Source organism: Aethalodelphis obliquidens, unplaced genomic scaffold, assembly GCF_003676395.1.
Source record: "Aethalodelphis obliquidens isolate GAN/ISIS:26980383/991018 unplaced genomic scaffold, ASM367639v1 scaffold13, whole genome shotgun sequence".
Taxonomy (NCBI): Eukaryota; Metazoa; Chordata; class Mammalia; order Artiodactyla; family Delphinidae; genus Aethalodelphis; species Aethalodelphis obliquidens.
Genome location: NW_020837957.1, coordinates 29910576 through 29925564, shown reverse-complemented (window position 1 = coordinate 29925564; position 14989 = coordinate 29910576). Strand labels below are relative to the sequence as shown.

At 36.0% G+C, this 14989-nt stretch overlaps 1 protein-coding gene across 3 annotated transcripts in view; it reads right to left on the bottom strand.

Annotated features, from left to right (window-relative positions):
• Positions 1–220: 220 nt before the first annotated feature.
• Positions 221–14989, bottom strand: part of ABCD3 (ATP binding cassette subfamily D member 3) — an 83000-nt gene continuing 68231 nt past the window's right edge. Inside the window, exons 17-23 of one of the 3 annotated variants that reach the window (XM_027114383.1) lie at positions 14479–14556; positions 14308–14373; positions 14116–14205; positions 13518–13637; positions 6866–6970; positions 3861–3917; positions 221–1717 (exon numbers count right to left, since the gene is read on the bottom strand). In XM_027114383.1, coding sequence (XP_026970184.1) covers positions 1640–1717; positions 3861–3917; positions 6866–6970; positions 13518–13637; positions 14116–14205; positions 14308–14373; positions 14479–14556 — 594 coding nt within the window. In that variant the 3' untranslated portion in view covers positions 221–1639. Of the gene's footprint in view, positions 1718–3860; positions 3918–6865; positions 6971–13517; positions 13638–14115; positions 14206–14307; positions 14406–14478; positions 14557–14989 lie in introns of those variants that run through there. The other 2 variants (XM_027114384.1, XR_003434363.1) reach the window with 2 other exon arrangements.

The window sequence follows — 14989 nt, the reverse complement described above, 5'->3', positions numbered from 1 at the left end:
TGGTAGCATTTGTGAAGTACACTGAAGGTTTTTTCCTGGCTTTTCTAAAGAAGAAATTCATTCCATTAAAACCACATTTGACAAAAATTTTTAAAAATTAGATACTGGATGCTAAAAGGGCTTTCTGAATGTTTATTTTTGTATTTTTCAAGTCAAGACTGTATAACTCTGTATGAACTACCTAGGATTTATATACCAGAATAAAAAGAACAAGCAAAGGTTGTATAGGATATCTGATTCTTTTTTAATCTGAACAGAAAATAAGTAAGTATACAAGTTTGCTAAAGAGAAGTGGTAAAAATTGAATGTTATGTATTATGGAATCAGTACATCAAGTTTTAACTTTGGTAGTCAGTGATTCTTATAGTTAATTCTGCAAAAAAAAAACCCAAACCAGTTATGCAGAGACAAGAATATAAAAAGCCCCTTTCTGAATCCCAGTTTGATAAAACTGATTTCATATCTAGCTTATTGATAATACTCAATTTCAGTTCTCCCTGTGCAAATAATACACATAGTCATTAATGGTGGTCTGGTGAGATGAAATTGATTTCTCTTAGGATATAGTTCAACATAATGACCCAAATACAAAAAAGTTATTAAAGAGTCACAGAGATAAACCAGTGCCTTAGGAAACATAATTCATTCATGTGCATAATTTTATAACATATTTTTTAAACATAAAATCACAGTCAAAGACAGTGATAACATTGCATACTCAGTGCTTTACTTCATGTAGTACATTCCTATGGCTCATCTGGAGTTTAACGCCATGTAACCACCACACTTCTAATGAATGGGCTCCTAACATATACAAATCCATCCAATTCTTTAAAAATTCTAAAAATCTTATAAGACCTTGAGCTTGACATGTAAGGACTTTGTGTTTTCATATCCCATCACTGAGAAGATTAGGTGTGAAACACAGTAACCATCCCCTGTAAGCAAGACTGCACATATACTTTTGTTGCATCACCACAAATAACCCTCAAAACAACTCAATAATGAAGATTGCGAGTGGCACATTTATTATTTAGCCAAAGAAAATCCAAATGGCTTTCCTGGATTCAAATGTACCCCAAGACATAAGCAAGGAATGAGTATAACTGTGGCAGCTAAAGACATCTGCCACAGGGTAATAAAGGCCATTATGCCAAGATGTACATTTTGATAATACACTATGATTTGTTTGTTTCCCACTATCATGGGGCACAAGAAAATGAAACTCAAGACTATCTTGTTAGAACAGGACAAGTGATGACCCTAGTTTTAAATAGGGTTCTTCATTGAAGGAAAAGATAGAGCCATAAAAGTCAAAGTAGCTGACTTCAAATGGTTTACATCCCAGGATGAATCAGGTTACACTGATTTAAGCCCAATTTAATTTAGGCAGGTTTTTAACCACAAGAATAAGGACATTCTTAGTACATATTAATAATTAAACCAACATATACACAATTAGCAATATCCTATATAATATTAAATGTTTCAACAACTTATTCGTGATTATTTTATATCTAGTTAATTTGTTGTTTTGTTTAAAAAAACAAGCTCAACTTTATTTTACAATGTACTTTGTATTTCTAATTGTATTGTGTAATTATTTCATTGAAGCTGGTTCAATACAGTTCTCTGGATTCTAAGAGCCAAACTCAACTGTATCTTCTGTTATCTGTTTGAATTCATAATTGCCTCTGCCATCCATATGCAGGTAGTACTATGGGAAAGAAGGGGGAAAAAATCAATAACTGAGAATCTCCTTTTTGTCAGGAATTTATGTAGAGCTTATTATACGAGAAAATGATTGAAAATAATTATTTTAAGCCACTAAAATCTTCAAAAGTTTATACTCAGAAATGCATACCATTTTCCAAGGAAAGACTAAAAGAAGATGTCCGCTCTCTTTAAAAGGAGCCACAATATACAACTGCTTGTAGTGGATATAGTACTTTCCATTAAGAGAACTAAAACACCAGACTTCCTTATTATTATTTTTTCCTTATTATTTTAAAGGAACCAAATCTGTAAGCATCCCACAAATTAGAAAGCTTCTAGCACTCCACAACCAACAATCTGATCTACAGAGGTGCAAGGGCACTAAGTGCAAGCCTGTCGTATAGGACAGCCTCTAAAATACTTACTTTAGCTGGTTTCCCAGATCAGCTCAGAACCTCTAACTTAAGGCTTTTTGTTCATTTGTTCTTTGACTTAGCAGAGGAGGATGAGAACTAGAGAGTGAGCTCAAATATTTCATCCTATGAAGATGCTTAGGACAGCAGTTACAAAGCTTTCCGTTTTATTTAGTGGCTTTTTGTTTACAGAAAAGACTTTTGTTTTTCCATTTTCTATATTGTTATTTTTAAGCTATTCTGGACTCTTTAACATTGCAGTTCTTTGTGTTACCCCTCCTTCACATGATCAATGGCCTGACGGTTATTTTGATAACTGTCTATACACCTCCAGGAGAAGAGGAAAGGGGAAACCCAAGTCCTTTCACTGTCCTATGGCTGTAATGTTTATGAACTTCTGAGAAAACACAAAGGCTTGGGTATATTTTAAACTGCTTTGATTTCTAGTTATTTAGTTTTTCATTCAATTCATGAAAATGGGCAAATTATAATATGTCATTAAGATAATAAAAGTATCTTTAAAAGTCAACAGCTATATAGAACTTCATTACGGTTTATTAAGAACTTTCATACAGGCTACCTCTTTGATCCTCACGGTAATCTATGAGACAGTTAGGCAAGGATCAATACTTTATTATACGAAGGAAGCAATTAATGCCAGAAACAGTGATGCCTGAACCCAGGTTTTCTGACTTCAAATCCCACGCTCTTCATTTAACCATTTATACACTATCATCTAAACCATAAGGTTCTTGAGTGGAAGGACAGTACTCTGTATCCCTCATGACACTTAGCCCAGTATCTGGTTAAAAAGATAATCAGGTATGTATTTTATGGGACAAAACACCCTTACCATGTTCCAATTTTTCTCAACCCTTTCTGTATCATTTAGGTAGGAAAAAAAGGAAAGAAGAGAAGAGGGAAGGGAGAAAGAAAGAAAGGATGGAAGGAAGGAAGGGGGGGGAGAGAGGAAGGAAGGAAGGAAGGAAGGAAGGAAGGAAGGAAGGAAGGAAGGAAGGGAGGGAGGGAGGGAGGGAGGGAGGGAGGGAGGGAGAAAGGAAGGGAAAGAAAAAAGAAAAGAAAAAAGAGAAGAGGAACTAAGCTGGGTTTATTTTTAGGGTTTGATTATTTTACATTAAGAGTTGAAGAGAACTCCCATACTGAGAATGGCACTATGGCACTGCTGGAGCACCTGTACCTATGTAAACCTCACTGTAATATCTTTATAAATTATAGTTACCACCTAATGAATTCTGTTTATTACAGTGTGATGACAAATATAGCTGACATTATACAGTTTCCTCCTTGTAGTCCTGATCTCTACTAAAACTGTCTCTAAACTTTTTGCTACCTGATCCTTCTTAAAACTTTCTCCTTCTGTCAATACAGAATGGTAAGAAAAAGTTTGTTTGGCCATAGTTGTGATAAGATTATGCACATTTTAGTCAGTTATTATACAACAGTCATTTATAAAACTGGAGAACCACTAACTGGTTCTCTAATATCTATCATATATAACAAGGGACTGTTTACATATATTGTAGCTTTCAAAATTAACAACTACAATAATATTTATGAAAATCCTGTTTTATAAAAATGAATTAGAATCACCTTTTTCCCTTAAGTTATATATTTATAAGGGAATATACACCAAGAAATCTAAAACCATAATCACCTGAATTCATATATGAAAATAAACTCTCACTATACCATTCAATAAGAAATACAAACCTCATGGTGTTTCCAAAGAGACTTTCTATGTGACACAGTGAAGAGGGTAATGCCAACCTAATACAAGGAAAATGATTTAGGTTTATATCAAGAACACAAAGTCACAAATTAAACTAGTCTATATAATTTAAGCTGTTTAAGATGACTGTCTTCAGTAGCTATAGTTAAAAATCAATGCCAAAGAGAAAGAACTGTAACTGATGCCAAATGTTTAAGGTAATACAAAGTACAGGCCGTTGACCACATAATAAAAACTAACAAGTATGAACAGAATCTTAAAGAAAAAAAAACTAATAGGTACTAGCTTAATTAAGTGTATTATTTTGTTTTGGGCAGGAAATATATATCCTAGCACATTTTGTATTTTATTGTGAAAAATATATGAAAAGAGAATAAAGGTGGTAAAAGTAGCAAAAAGTCAAAAACAGGAAAATTAAATCAATATAGTACTGCCTACAGCGAATTTGTTTTTCAAATACAGGGTCATAATCTTTTATTGGAAACCCTTATTTTGGAATGTCCTAGCATTCAGACTTTGGAAAAGTAGTATTTACCACCCCCAGAGGGTTCTGAGGCAGAATTCTGAAATCAAACACATCAATGTTTCTGCAACAACACATATGGACATGAACATTCAGTGAGATAAATAAGAGCTTAAAAGTCTTCTGTTAGTTCAGGCCAGGTCTGGCTACCCAGTGAGCTTGCTACAAAATAATGAAAAATCTTTTGGTTTTACAAGCTTACTGGATTTCAGACTGTGAATTAGGATTTATAGATTGTTCTTCAAATTTTCAAAACAACACTAAGAGATATAGCTAGTTGCTCTGGATCAGTGATTCTCAACCAGGGAGGGGAGGCAGGGGATTTTGTCCCATAGGGGACATGTGGCAAGGTCTTTTTGATTGTTGCAACTGAGAGTGCTACAGAAGTCTAATGAGTAGAGGTCAGAAATGCCGCCAAACATCCTACAAACAGAGGACAGCCTCCCACAACTAAGAGTCATCCAACCCACAATGTCAACAGTGCTGAGATTGAGAAACCTTGCTCTAGATCAGTGTTTCTCAAAATGGATCTCTCGAGGCTGAGATACATGCTAGGGTAGCCAGGAAATCTCCACCATGAGTTCCAATTTTCATATTCATTTTGATAATTAAAAAGAATTTTGAGTATGTTCTTCTTATCACTTCTATCATGAGATTTAAGTGCCCAAGTTTGTGTTTACACTTCTGTTGGCACCAAGTAGTGACTTAAAGTGGTATCATTTAAAACTTTTAATGTATCATAAGTTTGGCTGCCATGGGAAAGGTTTTCAAACCGGTTAGGAACTGCATGACAAGTATACGGTCCGTTATTAATAAAACATATATTTCGATGGTGCAACACATATCTGATTTTTGAAAGCTCACTTCAGATATTCTTTCTCTTACAACTCTAAAATAACTGGATTAGATCTCAACTGAATGAAGGCATTCTTATAATAGAATTACTTAAGTCAAAGTACGTAAGCAAAATTCAAAGCATAAGATCTGGACCTCCTATTATTTTTGGACCTCAGATTAAACCTAAACCAGTGGTTTAGTTTCAGCAAAACAGTATCATAGGTCTCTCTAACGCTGCAGTTTTGAAACTGTGTTTTAAAGTTTTATCTGTTTTATAAGTTTATATTGGTTTTGTAGCTTTTGTAAATGAGTTTTAAGTTTAAGTTCATACTTCATTTCATGCTTATCCATATTCAAGTGCCATTATAGTAATACAATTTATCAACTGGGGGCTCCATACGAATTTTTTTCTTTTAAGTGGAATCTATACATAGGAGAATTGCATCCTTTGTGGGGACTTGCAGCCTACAGCTAGATATAAGAGGAAACTGCATGGACAAAATTACCAGCAAAGTGCCTCTAAATCACTAATCAAGTAGAGACTACCTGGTTTTATGTGTAAGAGATTCCACAAACACCTCTAATGCCTATAAATCTGAAAATATGTATGGACAAATGGATAAAAAATTATAAATGACTAAAACTGATTAAGAACAGAAAACCATTAAAGAAATAAAATCAGTAGCTATAAAATCTTCCTAAAAGATGAACGTAGCAAATTTATTCCTCCTTCATTATGCCAATTCTTCTCAAACTTTAATGTGCATTTGAATCATCTGGGGGTTTTGTTAAAATGCAGGCTCTGATTTAGTAGTAGGGCTTGAGACTGCATTTCTAACAAGCTCCGAGGCGATGCTGCCGCTGCTGAGCTGTGACCAACCACACTTTGAGCAGAAGGAATTGATACTGTATATATGCATCGTGACTTTTTATATTTATTGTGAACTCCCAAAGAGCAGTTACAAAATGTTAAAAGACTCCTGTACTTCATTTGCTTACACTGAAACTCTAAAAAACAGTTAGGGTACACTGCTCTTGTTCTCAAAATCCAACACAAGTATAGATGATGGTGACAATTCCTCACAGGAAAAAAAAACAAACAAAAAAACTGAGATTACTGGATAATTACTTAAAGAATGGAACCAATGTAGACAGCCTCAGAAAAGGCTACTAAAAGAAGCCTTGGTAAAATACTGGCCAGGCCAGAGAAAAAAATGGATAAATTAAAAGTTGCCAAATAATTACTATCAAATTTTTTTAATTAAAATTTTTTTTTATTTTTTGAATTTTCTTTATAAAAAAACAAATGATATTTAGGTAAAGTTGATGGAACAAATTAAGAAACTATCAGTTTACTAACTCTTGAGTATAGAGAATGAGTTAAAAGGAAAATAAATGTAAACACTTATTTTATATCTAATACACGGCTAAAAAGAATTATATTCAGAATTCATTGATAATTTTTTTTTACTCATATCTATTAATTATCAGTTTAAAATATTAAAGCAAGATATCATCCTATGATAGTAATTTTGTCCCTTTATAACTTGGAATCTTCTCTTTGGGTAGATATTTGGTTGGACACAGAGTAAACTGAAGGGGGGACTGAGAATTTATCACACTTACCTTTCGACAATGACTGTAAATGTAGTCTTCCACGTCCACACTAACGGCACTTGTGCATTCATCCAAAATGGCAAACTGGGGCTTATGATAAAATAATCTTGCCATCTGAAGCATAAAAAGAAATATTCTGTACAATCATTTAGAGAGCTAAAATTAATATGCGAAAGTAGATTTACTTTAAATTAAATACTCATTTACAGTCTTCTAAAGCAAAGATGAAAATTATTCTAACTCAAAAAATCTACTTCTCAGAAGCAAAAACAATATAAAGAAACCTGATTGTTTTTATTATCGTCCCGAACAAAGGGAAAAATGTAACACATGGGAAATATTGTTAAGAGTAAAGCAAAAACTTTTAAGACTAATGGGAGATGAAGTTGAGTTTTAAACTAGTATTAAAGAAAGCTCTCTAAAAAAGGTCAGAGGGTACACTTTTTGATGAAATCTTAGAATTCAGACTATAGATGACTCATGCAAAAACTGACTATTTTTAAACATTTTGTTGCTAAAGTAATGTCAATATTATGTTGCCAATTAATATTCCCACCAACAATGTTTGAGCGCACCTGTTGTATATATCCCTGTGGTCAGTATTGGGCATGCTCATTTTTAAAAGCCTGTGCTAATTTTATAAGTGAAAATTAACATCAAGGTTATTATAGCTTACATCTCTTTGATTAGCAGTAATGCTGAACATTTTGCTGTTTATTTTCCATATGTATCTTATTTTCTGGGAATTATTTATTCTGATCCTTTGTCTAACAGATACTCCAAATTGTCATCTGCTCCTAACAGTGATCTCCATGTTGCATGACCATGGACACTTTCTATCCTTGCCCAATTTATCTTCTCTGCAACATTCAACGCAGGTGACCAGTCCCTCCTTCTTGAGAAAGTGAAATCATGGTTTTAAGTTTCTTTCCATTTCTTATGCTGTTTTCTCACTTTCTTTTCCAGCATTTTCTCTTTCACTTGACCATTAAATGTTGGGGTCCCTGAGGGTTAATTCCTAGGTCCTCTCCGCTTTTTCCTATGTTGTTTCTCTCTGAGTGATCTCATCAAATCTCATGATTTCAAATATTATTTACATTTGTAAACTCTCGATATATCTCCCTCACCCATACTTCTCTTCTGATTTCCAAACTAATACATAAAAATTCCTATTTGATCTTTCTATTTGGATATCTTACAGGACTCGCAGACTTTAAAAATCTAAAACTCAACGGATTTTCTAGATTTTTCCCTTAAATCCATTCATCCATTTCCCCCACCCCATCTTGAACATTTCAGAAATGAAGCTATCAAACAAGCTGCTCAAGCTAGAAAGCTGTGAGTCCTCCTTGATCTTTCCCTTCTCCTCCTCCCTTCCCCTCCCCCCCATTTTTAGTCCATTCAAGTCAGTCCTGTGGACCCTACTCACTTTCCCCCAGCTCACAATAATGTCCTTAGCCCAGAGCATAATCCTCTCCTGCCTCGACGACCACAAAGAGCCTCCTGCTTCCTCTTTTGCACCTCTTTAACCCATTCTCCATGTAATCAGAGAGGATCTTCCAGAAACGTAACAGAGAATTTCATTCTTCTGCTTAAAACCCTTCAATAACTTCCCATTTCACTTAGAATAAAATTCAAACTCTTTACCATGGTCTACAAGGCCCCGCACAACCTTATTACTACTCACTCTCCAACTTCAACATTCCAGCCACCCTCTCCTCTCAACTACCAGGACACAATGTGTCACAGGTCTTACAGGCTTAGCACGTCACTTTCCTTGTGTCTCAAATGCCTTACTCTGCTCCTTGCATCTTTCAAATTTCTGCTTAATGTCACCTTCTCAGACAAACCTACCCTGATCCCTCTCCCCAATCCAAGTAGGTCCCTTCTGTAACATCTCTGCAGCTCTTCACATACTGTAAATTGTATGTTGTCTGTTTCTTTGTCTACCCCTTAGGCTATAATATTCACAAAAGCCGAGACTCCATTTTAATCACTGCTGTACGCCCAACACCTGTATAGTATAGGAAACATTCAAATATTTGATAAATGAATGACTAAAACATAAAAACAGCTTTCTTGGGGTTTATATCTTATTTATGAGAGGTGTGAGGAAGGGGAAGCAGCAAGGACAGACCATCAAGAAGTTCAGCTGTGCAGAGAATGAAAGGTATAGGCTACATGGGACCTTTGGTTAAGGCAGAGTTTGCTTTTTAGATCACAGAGACCTGAAAATATCTTTCTATAAGAGGACTAGAAGAGATTAAATATGGGGGGGGGGTGTCGGAGGGGGTGCATAACTGAAGGAGAGGGATGTGATAAAGTTGGAGGAGGGAGGGTCCAAAAACATAGATGGAGACATTTAGCCTTTCTCAAGAGGAAGGATGACATATCCTCCACTAACAGTGGGAGCAGGGAGGTCAGGACAGCCCAGTGCAAAGTTATTAAGAGGAGTGATTATTTGAAGACATTCCACAAATGCCCCTCCTCTGTGTTCCCATGCAATGCTTTGCTACCTTCGTCACCACACTTAGCACATTATATGGAAATTGTCTCATCGTGTGTTTTTCTCTCTCCCACTATGCAGTCAGCTACTCGGTTTCTCAATACAAGGAGATTTGGGAGTATATGAACTCTGCAGTCATACTGCTGACTGAGCATGACAAGCCACTCCCACCCCCCACCAGCTTTAACATTTCCTAGATATCTTTGCCTGGCAAGCCACTTAACTGTTCTACATTCTATTTCCTCTGTGAAATGGGACACTCACAGCTCTCATCTCACAGGACTATGGCGAGAATGAAATGAGATAACCTGTGTAAAGTGCTTGGCATACTGCCTATCGCCTATTTAGCACTCAATAAAAATCAGCAGTCATGTAACTGAAATAACATCATCTCTTTTTTCTTTAAGAAGTAGGAAGGGGCTTCCCTGGTGGCGCAGTGGTTGAGAGTCCACCTGCCGATGCAGGGGAGACGGGTTCGTGCCCCGGTCCGGGAAGATCCCACATGCCGCGGAGCGGCTGGGCCCGTGGGCCATGGCCGCTAAGCCTGCGCGTCTAGAGCCTGTGCTCCGCAACGGAAGAGGCCACGGCAGTGAGAGGCCCGTGTACCACCAAAAAAAAAAAAAAAAAAAGAAGTAGGAGGAGTTATTCTGCTGAGAGTGGTGGAGAAAGTAATGGGGTAGAAAGCCTGAGACTGGTAGTTTTCAAATGATTATCATGAAAAATGAGACAGAGGGACAAAAATCAGTAATAGGATTGCCAAGCCATGCTGTGAACCCCTGTAAGACTGGAAACCATGGAAGTGCAGTGCCACCAATCCATCTTATTCTGATTTTTTTTCCAGCGGTGCTCAGAAGCCAATGTACAGAGATGCCAAGGCAAACAAATGCTCTTGGATTGGTGTTTAAATAATATGAGAAAACAGAAAGTGGGAAAGGAAGTTAAGGGGAAGGGATCATTTGTTCATTCCTTTAAGAAATATCTCCTGTGTACCTCCTATGTTCTAGGCCCTGGATTGTTAAGTCTGTGCTGGACAGGAAAGAAGGTAGTCAGAAGGGAACTGATCAATTATAGAGAAGGAATGGGTCAATATTAGAGAGACCTCAGTGAGTCTGAAGAACGGGGACAGCTGCCAATTAGGTAAAAGAAAAAGAATTAATTACAAAAATGAATTTAAAAAAACACTAAAAATCTTATGACAGTGGTATGTCTGGTAAGGTGGTTTGGGCCTTTCTTTACACTTTTATAAACATTCCAACTTTTCTATCATATATACTTTTTCATAATTCAATATAAAGAAACCATCACTAAAGAGGAAGAGCAAGAACAGAAGAGTAGAAAAGAAAACTATGGGTCACAGAAATAAGACAGCCCAATTTATGATATTAGGTGGAGCAACCCTGGCTGATGTTTGGACCAGGGTTGGACTAGCTGATGGCTGGACACAAATGGGTACAATGGGGGAAAAAGACATGTCACTTGAGACTTCAAGGCACAGTGAGAGAAGAGAACTGGTCAGACAGTTCACCTGCATATTGAAGGCCATATACTGTAATGTACTGGTTAAGAGCAAGAGTTCTGGGGTCAGACTCACCTGCACGTGGATCTCAGTTCTGCCATGCAGCAGCTGTTTGGTATCAGTAAGCTGCTAAGTTCTCCAAGTCTTTCCCTCATCTGTACCTTACTTCACAGGGGCTCTTGAGAGAATTAAATGGGACCTGCCATCCCAAACCAATCTTTCCCTCATCAATATTCTACTGCATTTTCTTTGTAACTATCACTGAAGACTGCCTGCCTGGTATCACAATTAAAGGAGCATATCTGGCTCTCCTAACTAGATTATAAAGGCAGGCACCTAGCTAAGTGCCTTGCACAGAATAGATTCTTAGCTAATCCTAAACTCTGTGGCAAGCATACCATAATTAATTTTTTTGCTGTTAAAATAATGGAATATTTCCCCCTATATTTATGTTGGTATTTTTCAAGGGACTTTTAGAAATGTGTTCACCAGATCTCCCTTTATTCAGTAGTTTTATTCCATTCCCTCAAATTCAAATCCTGATTCTCCTTACCTAAGACTTCCTTTGGTTCATCTGTTTTATACCAACCTTCACTCATAGATTCACTGTTTTGGTTAAACCTCTCAAGTCTGTTCTTCCTAAAAACTATAATTTTTATAATTTATAAATTATAGGTTTTATAATTTATAAAAATTATGTCTTCTCTTCCCATCAACTTTTTACTTTGAAAATTTTAATCCTACCAAAAAAATGAAAGAACAATAAAATGAATACACATACATTCTCCACCCAACTTCAGCCATGTTAATATTTATTGCATTAGCCTTTTCTATCTTCCTCCAAACCCTTCTAAAGTAGCAAAACAATATGCTCTCTTTTAAACTTCACATTCAATTCTCCAAATATTGGCCTATACAGAACACATCCTGTCAAGGGCTTGGCCATGCAACCGTGTTACAGGTGAGCTCTCCCCATTTCCCAGCTCTATCATGGTTCATCTAGCTTTACAGGGTTCCTTCCCCCACTCCCTATTCGTCCAAAATAACCTCTCACACCTCTAGGCATACCCTTAAATTTTGTATCTTCTAATAAAAACTACCCTCTGTGTAACATTTATACCAAACATATAGAATTCCTTAGTTTAAGCAGATTTATTTTTCTTTCTGAGTCTCCATTGTGTCCACTTGTGAATCTTGCCTTATCCTTCCATTTTCTTTGAAGTCATAGTATAGGAATGTAAATTAGTTTTCCTGAATTGCAGTTATTTCTATAGGCATCTTCTAAACTGATTCCAGAAATGCTCAATCACTTTAAATTTTCATGCCTTCAGCCCAATTTCCACTTTGAGTATGGCTGATATCTCCTCTTTCGTTTATGATTCATTCATCACTCTAGATTAATCTCACTAGCCAGACAAATCACAATATTAAGTTGATATTAAGTTCATATAGAATGGGTATGACCTGGAGAAAAACAACATGCAAAACAATCATGGAATAGGAGGTAAGCAAAAGGTAGAATATAACCTGAAGATAAACAGTAAGCAATTCTGAAATAAGTCCATTCTGCGGCTATCTTTCCTTGGCTACGGTTTTCTCTAATTTCCACAAGGTTATAACACTCCCTCACCAAAAAATTCCTCTGGATCTGCTCAAATTATGGTATGTCTAGTTAGAAAATGACTCCCTAAAAGTTATCCCCCTTGCGACTTCCCTGGCGGCGCAGTGGTTAAGAATCCGCCTGCCAATGCAGGGGACACGGGTTCAATCCCTGGTCTGGGAAGATTCCCACATGCTGTGGAGCAATTAAGCCCGTGCACCACAACTACTGAGGCCCACGCGCCTAGAGCCCGTGCTCCACAATGAGAGAAGCCAATTCAACGAGAAGCCTGTGCACCACAACAAAGAGCAGCCCCTGCTCGCCGCAACTAGAGAAAGCCCACGTGCACCAATGAAGACCCAACGCAGCCAAAAATTAATTAATTACAAAAAATAAAATAAAAAAATAAAAGTTATCCCTCTTTACAGAGTACTCAAAGAATCACTCTTAATGTGTCACATTTTGTAGTTATGTTTGATTGAGATAACTTTAGTTGATCATAAAATAATTGCTTTGAAATGTTTCTTTATATTAGGAAAATTTTAAAATTCTAAATAACTTTAGGTAGTAGATACTGAGCCCTGAAACAAGGATAAATATAATGATAGAGGGAAAGGACAAGAACAAAATAAAGAATAAAATGATAATAAAATTAACATCTCTAATACCTTCAGCTACTTTAGAGAGAACAGGCTAAGACAGAGAGGTGTCTATAGGGAAAAAATACTGAAAGTGATCTCACAACCCAACCAGGACCTATGTGCTACAAAGTTCCCCAAACTTTTGGAAAAACGGATTAACGGTATATAATTGGATCTGCATCTTTTCCTTTCATAGGAATATTTTTGAATTTTTCAGAATTCCAAATTTACATGCAAGCTATACTTCTATTATCATATAAACTAAACCACACTATAATAATTGCTAAATAAAAAGATTAAAACAAAACTGTATGCCTTGATTATCAAAATGCTGGATTCTAAGAGTGACTTTATGCAACCAGCTGCATTGCTGTGCAGTGTTTTCAGAGCACACTTACTGCCATTCTTTGCTTTTCTCCACCACTGAGTACATCCATCCAATCCTGAACACTGTCCCAGCCTCCTTCACGTTCAAGGATATGACCCAGCTGGACATTGTCTAAGTATTCCTTCAGTACCTTTCAGCAAAATGATTAAAGATGAAATCATGCTTAATATAAACCAATATTCTCTATCTTGCTTTATTTTCTAAACTAGAAGGTCTATAATACTATTGTCAATATCACTAAAAAAGGCACATTTCACAAAAGAATGTGGCACAAAGGTAAACAAACTCTTTACTTCCTATTTATACTAATTTTGACAAAATATATCTAGAGGCATAAAGAAAATAATACTATTGTACATAATTAAAGGACAAGGGCAATGAGAAAACAAACAATAGTGTAAAGACAAGGTTAAACATTCAACAAGTCATATTTAAGCAAAATGGTTAACGTCTTACCTCAACCTGGAAAGTTATAATTAATGATCAGGCTGTAGAAGCCTTTACAAAAGGCTAGGATAAACTACTTGAAATCTAAAATACTTAACTGATTAAGATAAAGACTCTGAAGTGGTGTTTTCAGTAAGTCTAGGAAATAAACATTTCCTTACGAGGTCAGAAATCCCCTTCTTTCTCTGATCTTCTCTTCCATCTGGATATATCACTTGGTCTCGAAGTGTTCCAAGGGTCATATAAGGTCTCTGATAGTAACAGAGCAAAAATCATTAGAAGTGATTTTTTTTAAAAATAAGTTAAAAGATCTTGAAATCAAAGATTATAAAATAACTCAAACAAGGTCTTACCTGGGGAACATAAAATAACTTTCCCCTCTCGGGTTTAGTTAGACGTCCTCCAAAAAGAGGCCATAACTATAAAAGCAAAGGAGGAGGGGGAAGAAGAGCTGTAAATTTCACAATGTGGTAGATTATATGGCAAAATAAGACTACAAAACCTTGAGGCCAATTTTTACTTACTTCACCAAGAACACGGAAAAGTGAACTCTTTCCACAGCCATTTGGACCACAAATTAGAACGTTTGCCCCAGATCGAACCTGAAAGGAAATGAGTCTATGAATTAATTAAATAGAATATACACTCAATGAACATTTCCACAGAGTCAAATAGTTCTTCGCTAATGATAAGCTTTCTATTATGTCTATAAATGTGATATTAGGTAGAAGCAGTGGAGGGTATGGATGAAGAGACCTTTTATTTTTGTTTACTTTCAATTTTTACTCAGTCACTTTTTTTCCCACTTAAATACCACTATTGATTGATATCAACTTAATCTCAATCAGAATACAAATATCTAAAGCTTGAATTCTTGAAAACAGTAATTATGTACGTAAACACAGTCTTGTTTTAAAAATAGAATTGTACTATATATACTGCTCTACAACTTGTTCTTATTTAACAATATATCGGGTGCTGAATAGACTCATCCTGCCTAGTTGGGGAGGTCAGCAAAGAATTATGTTTTATTTT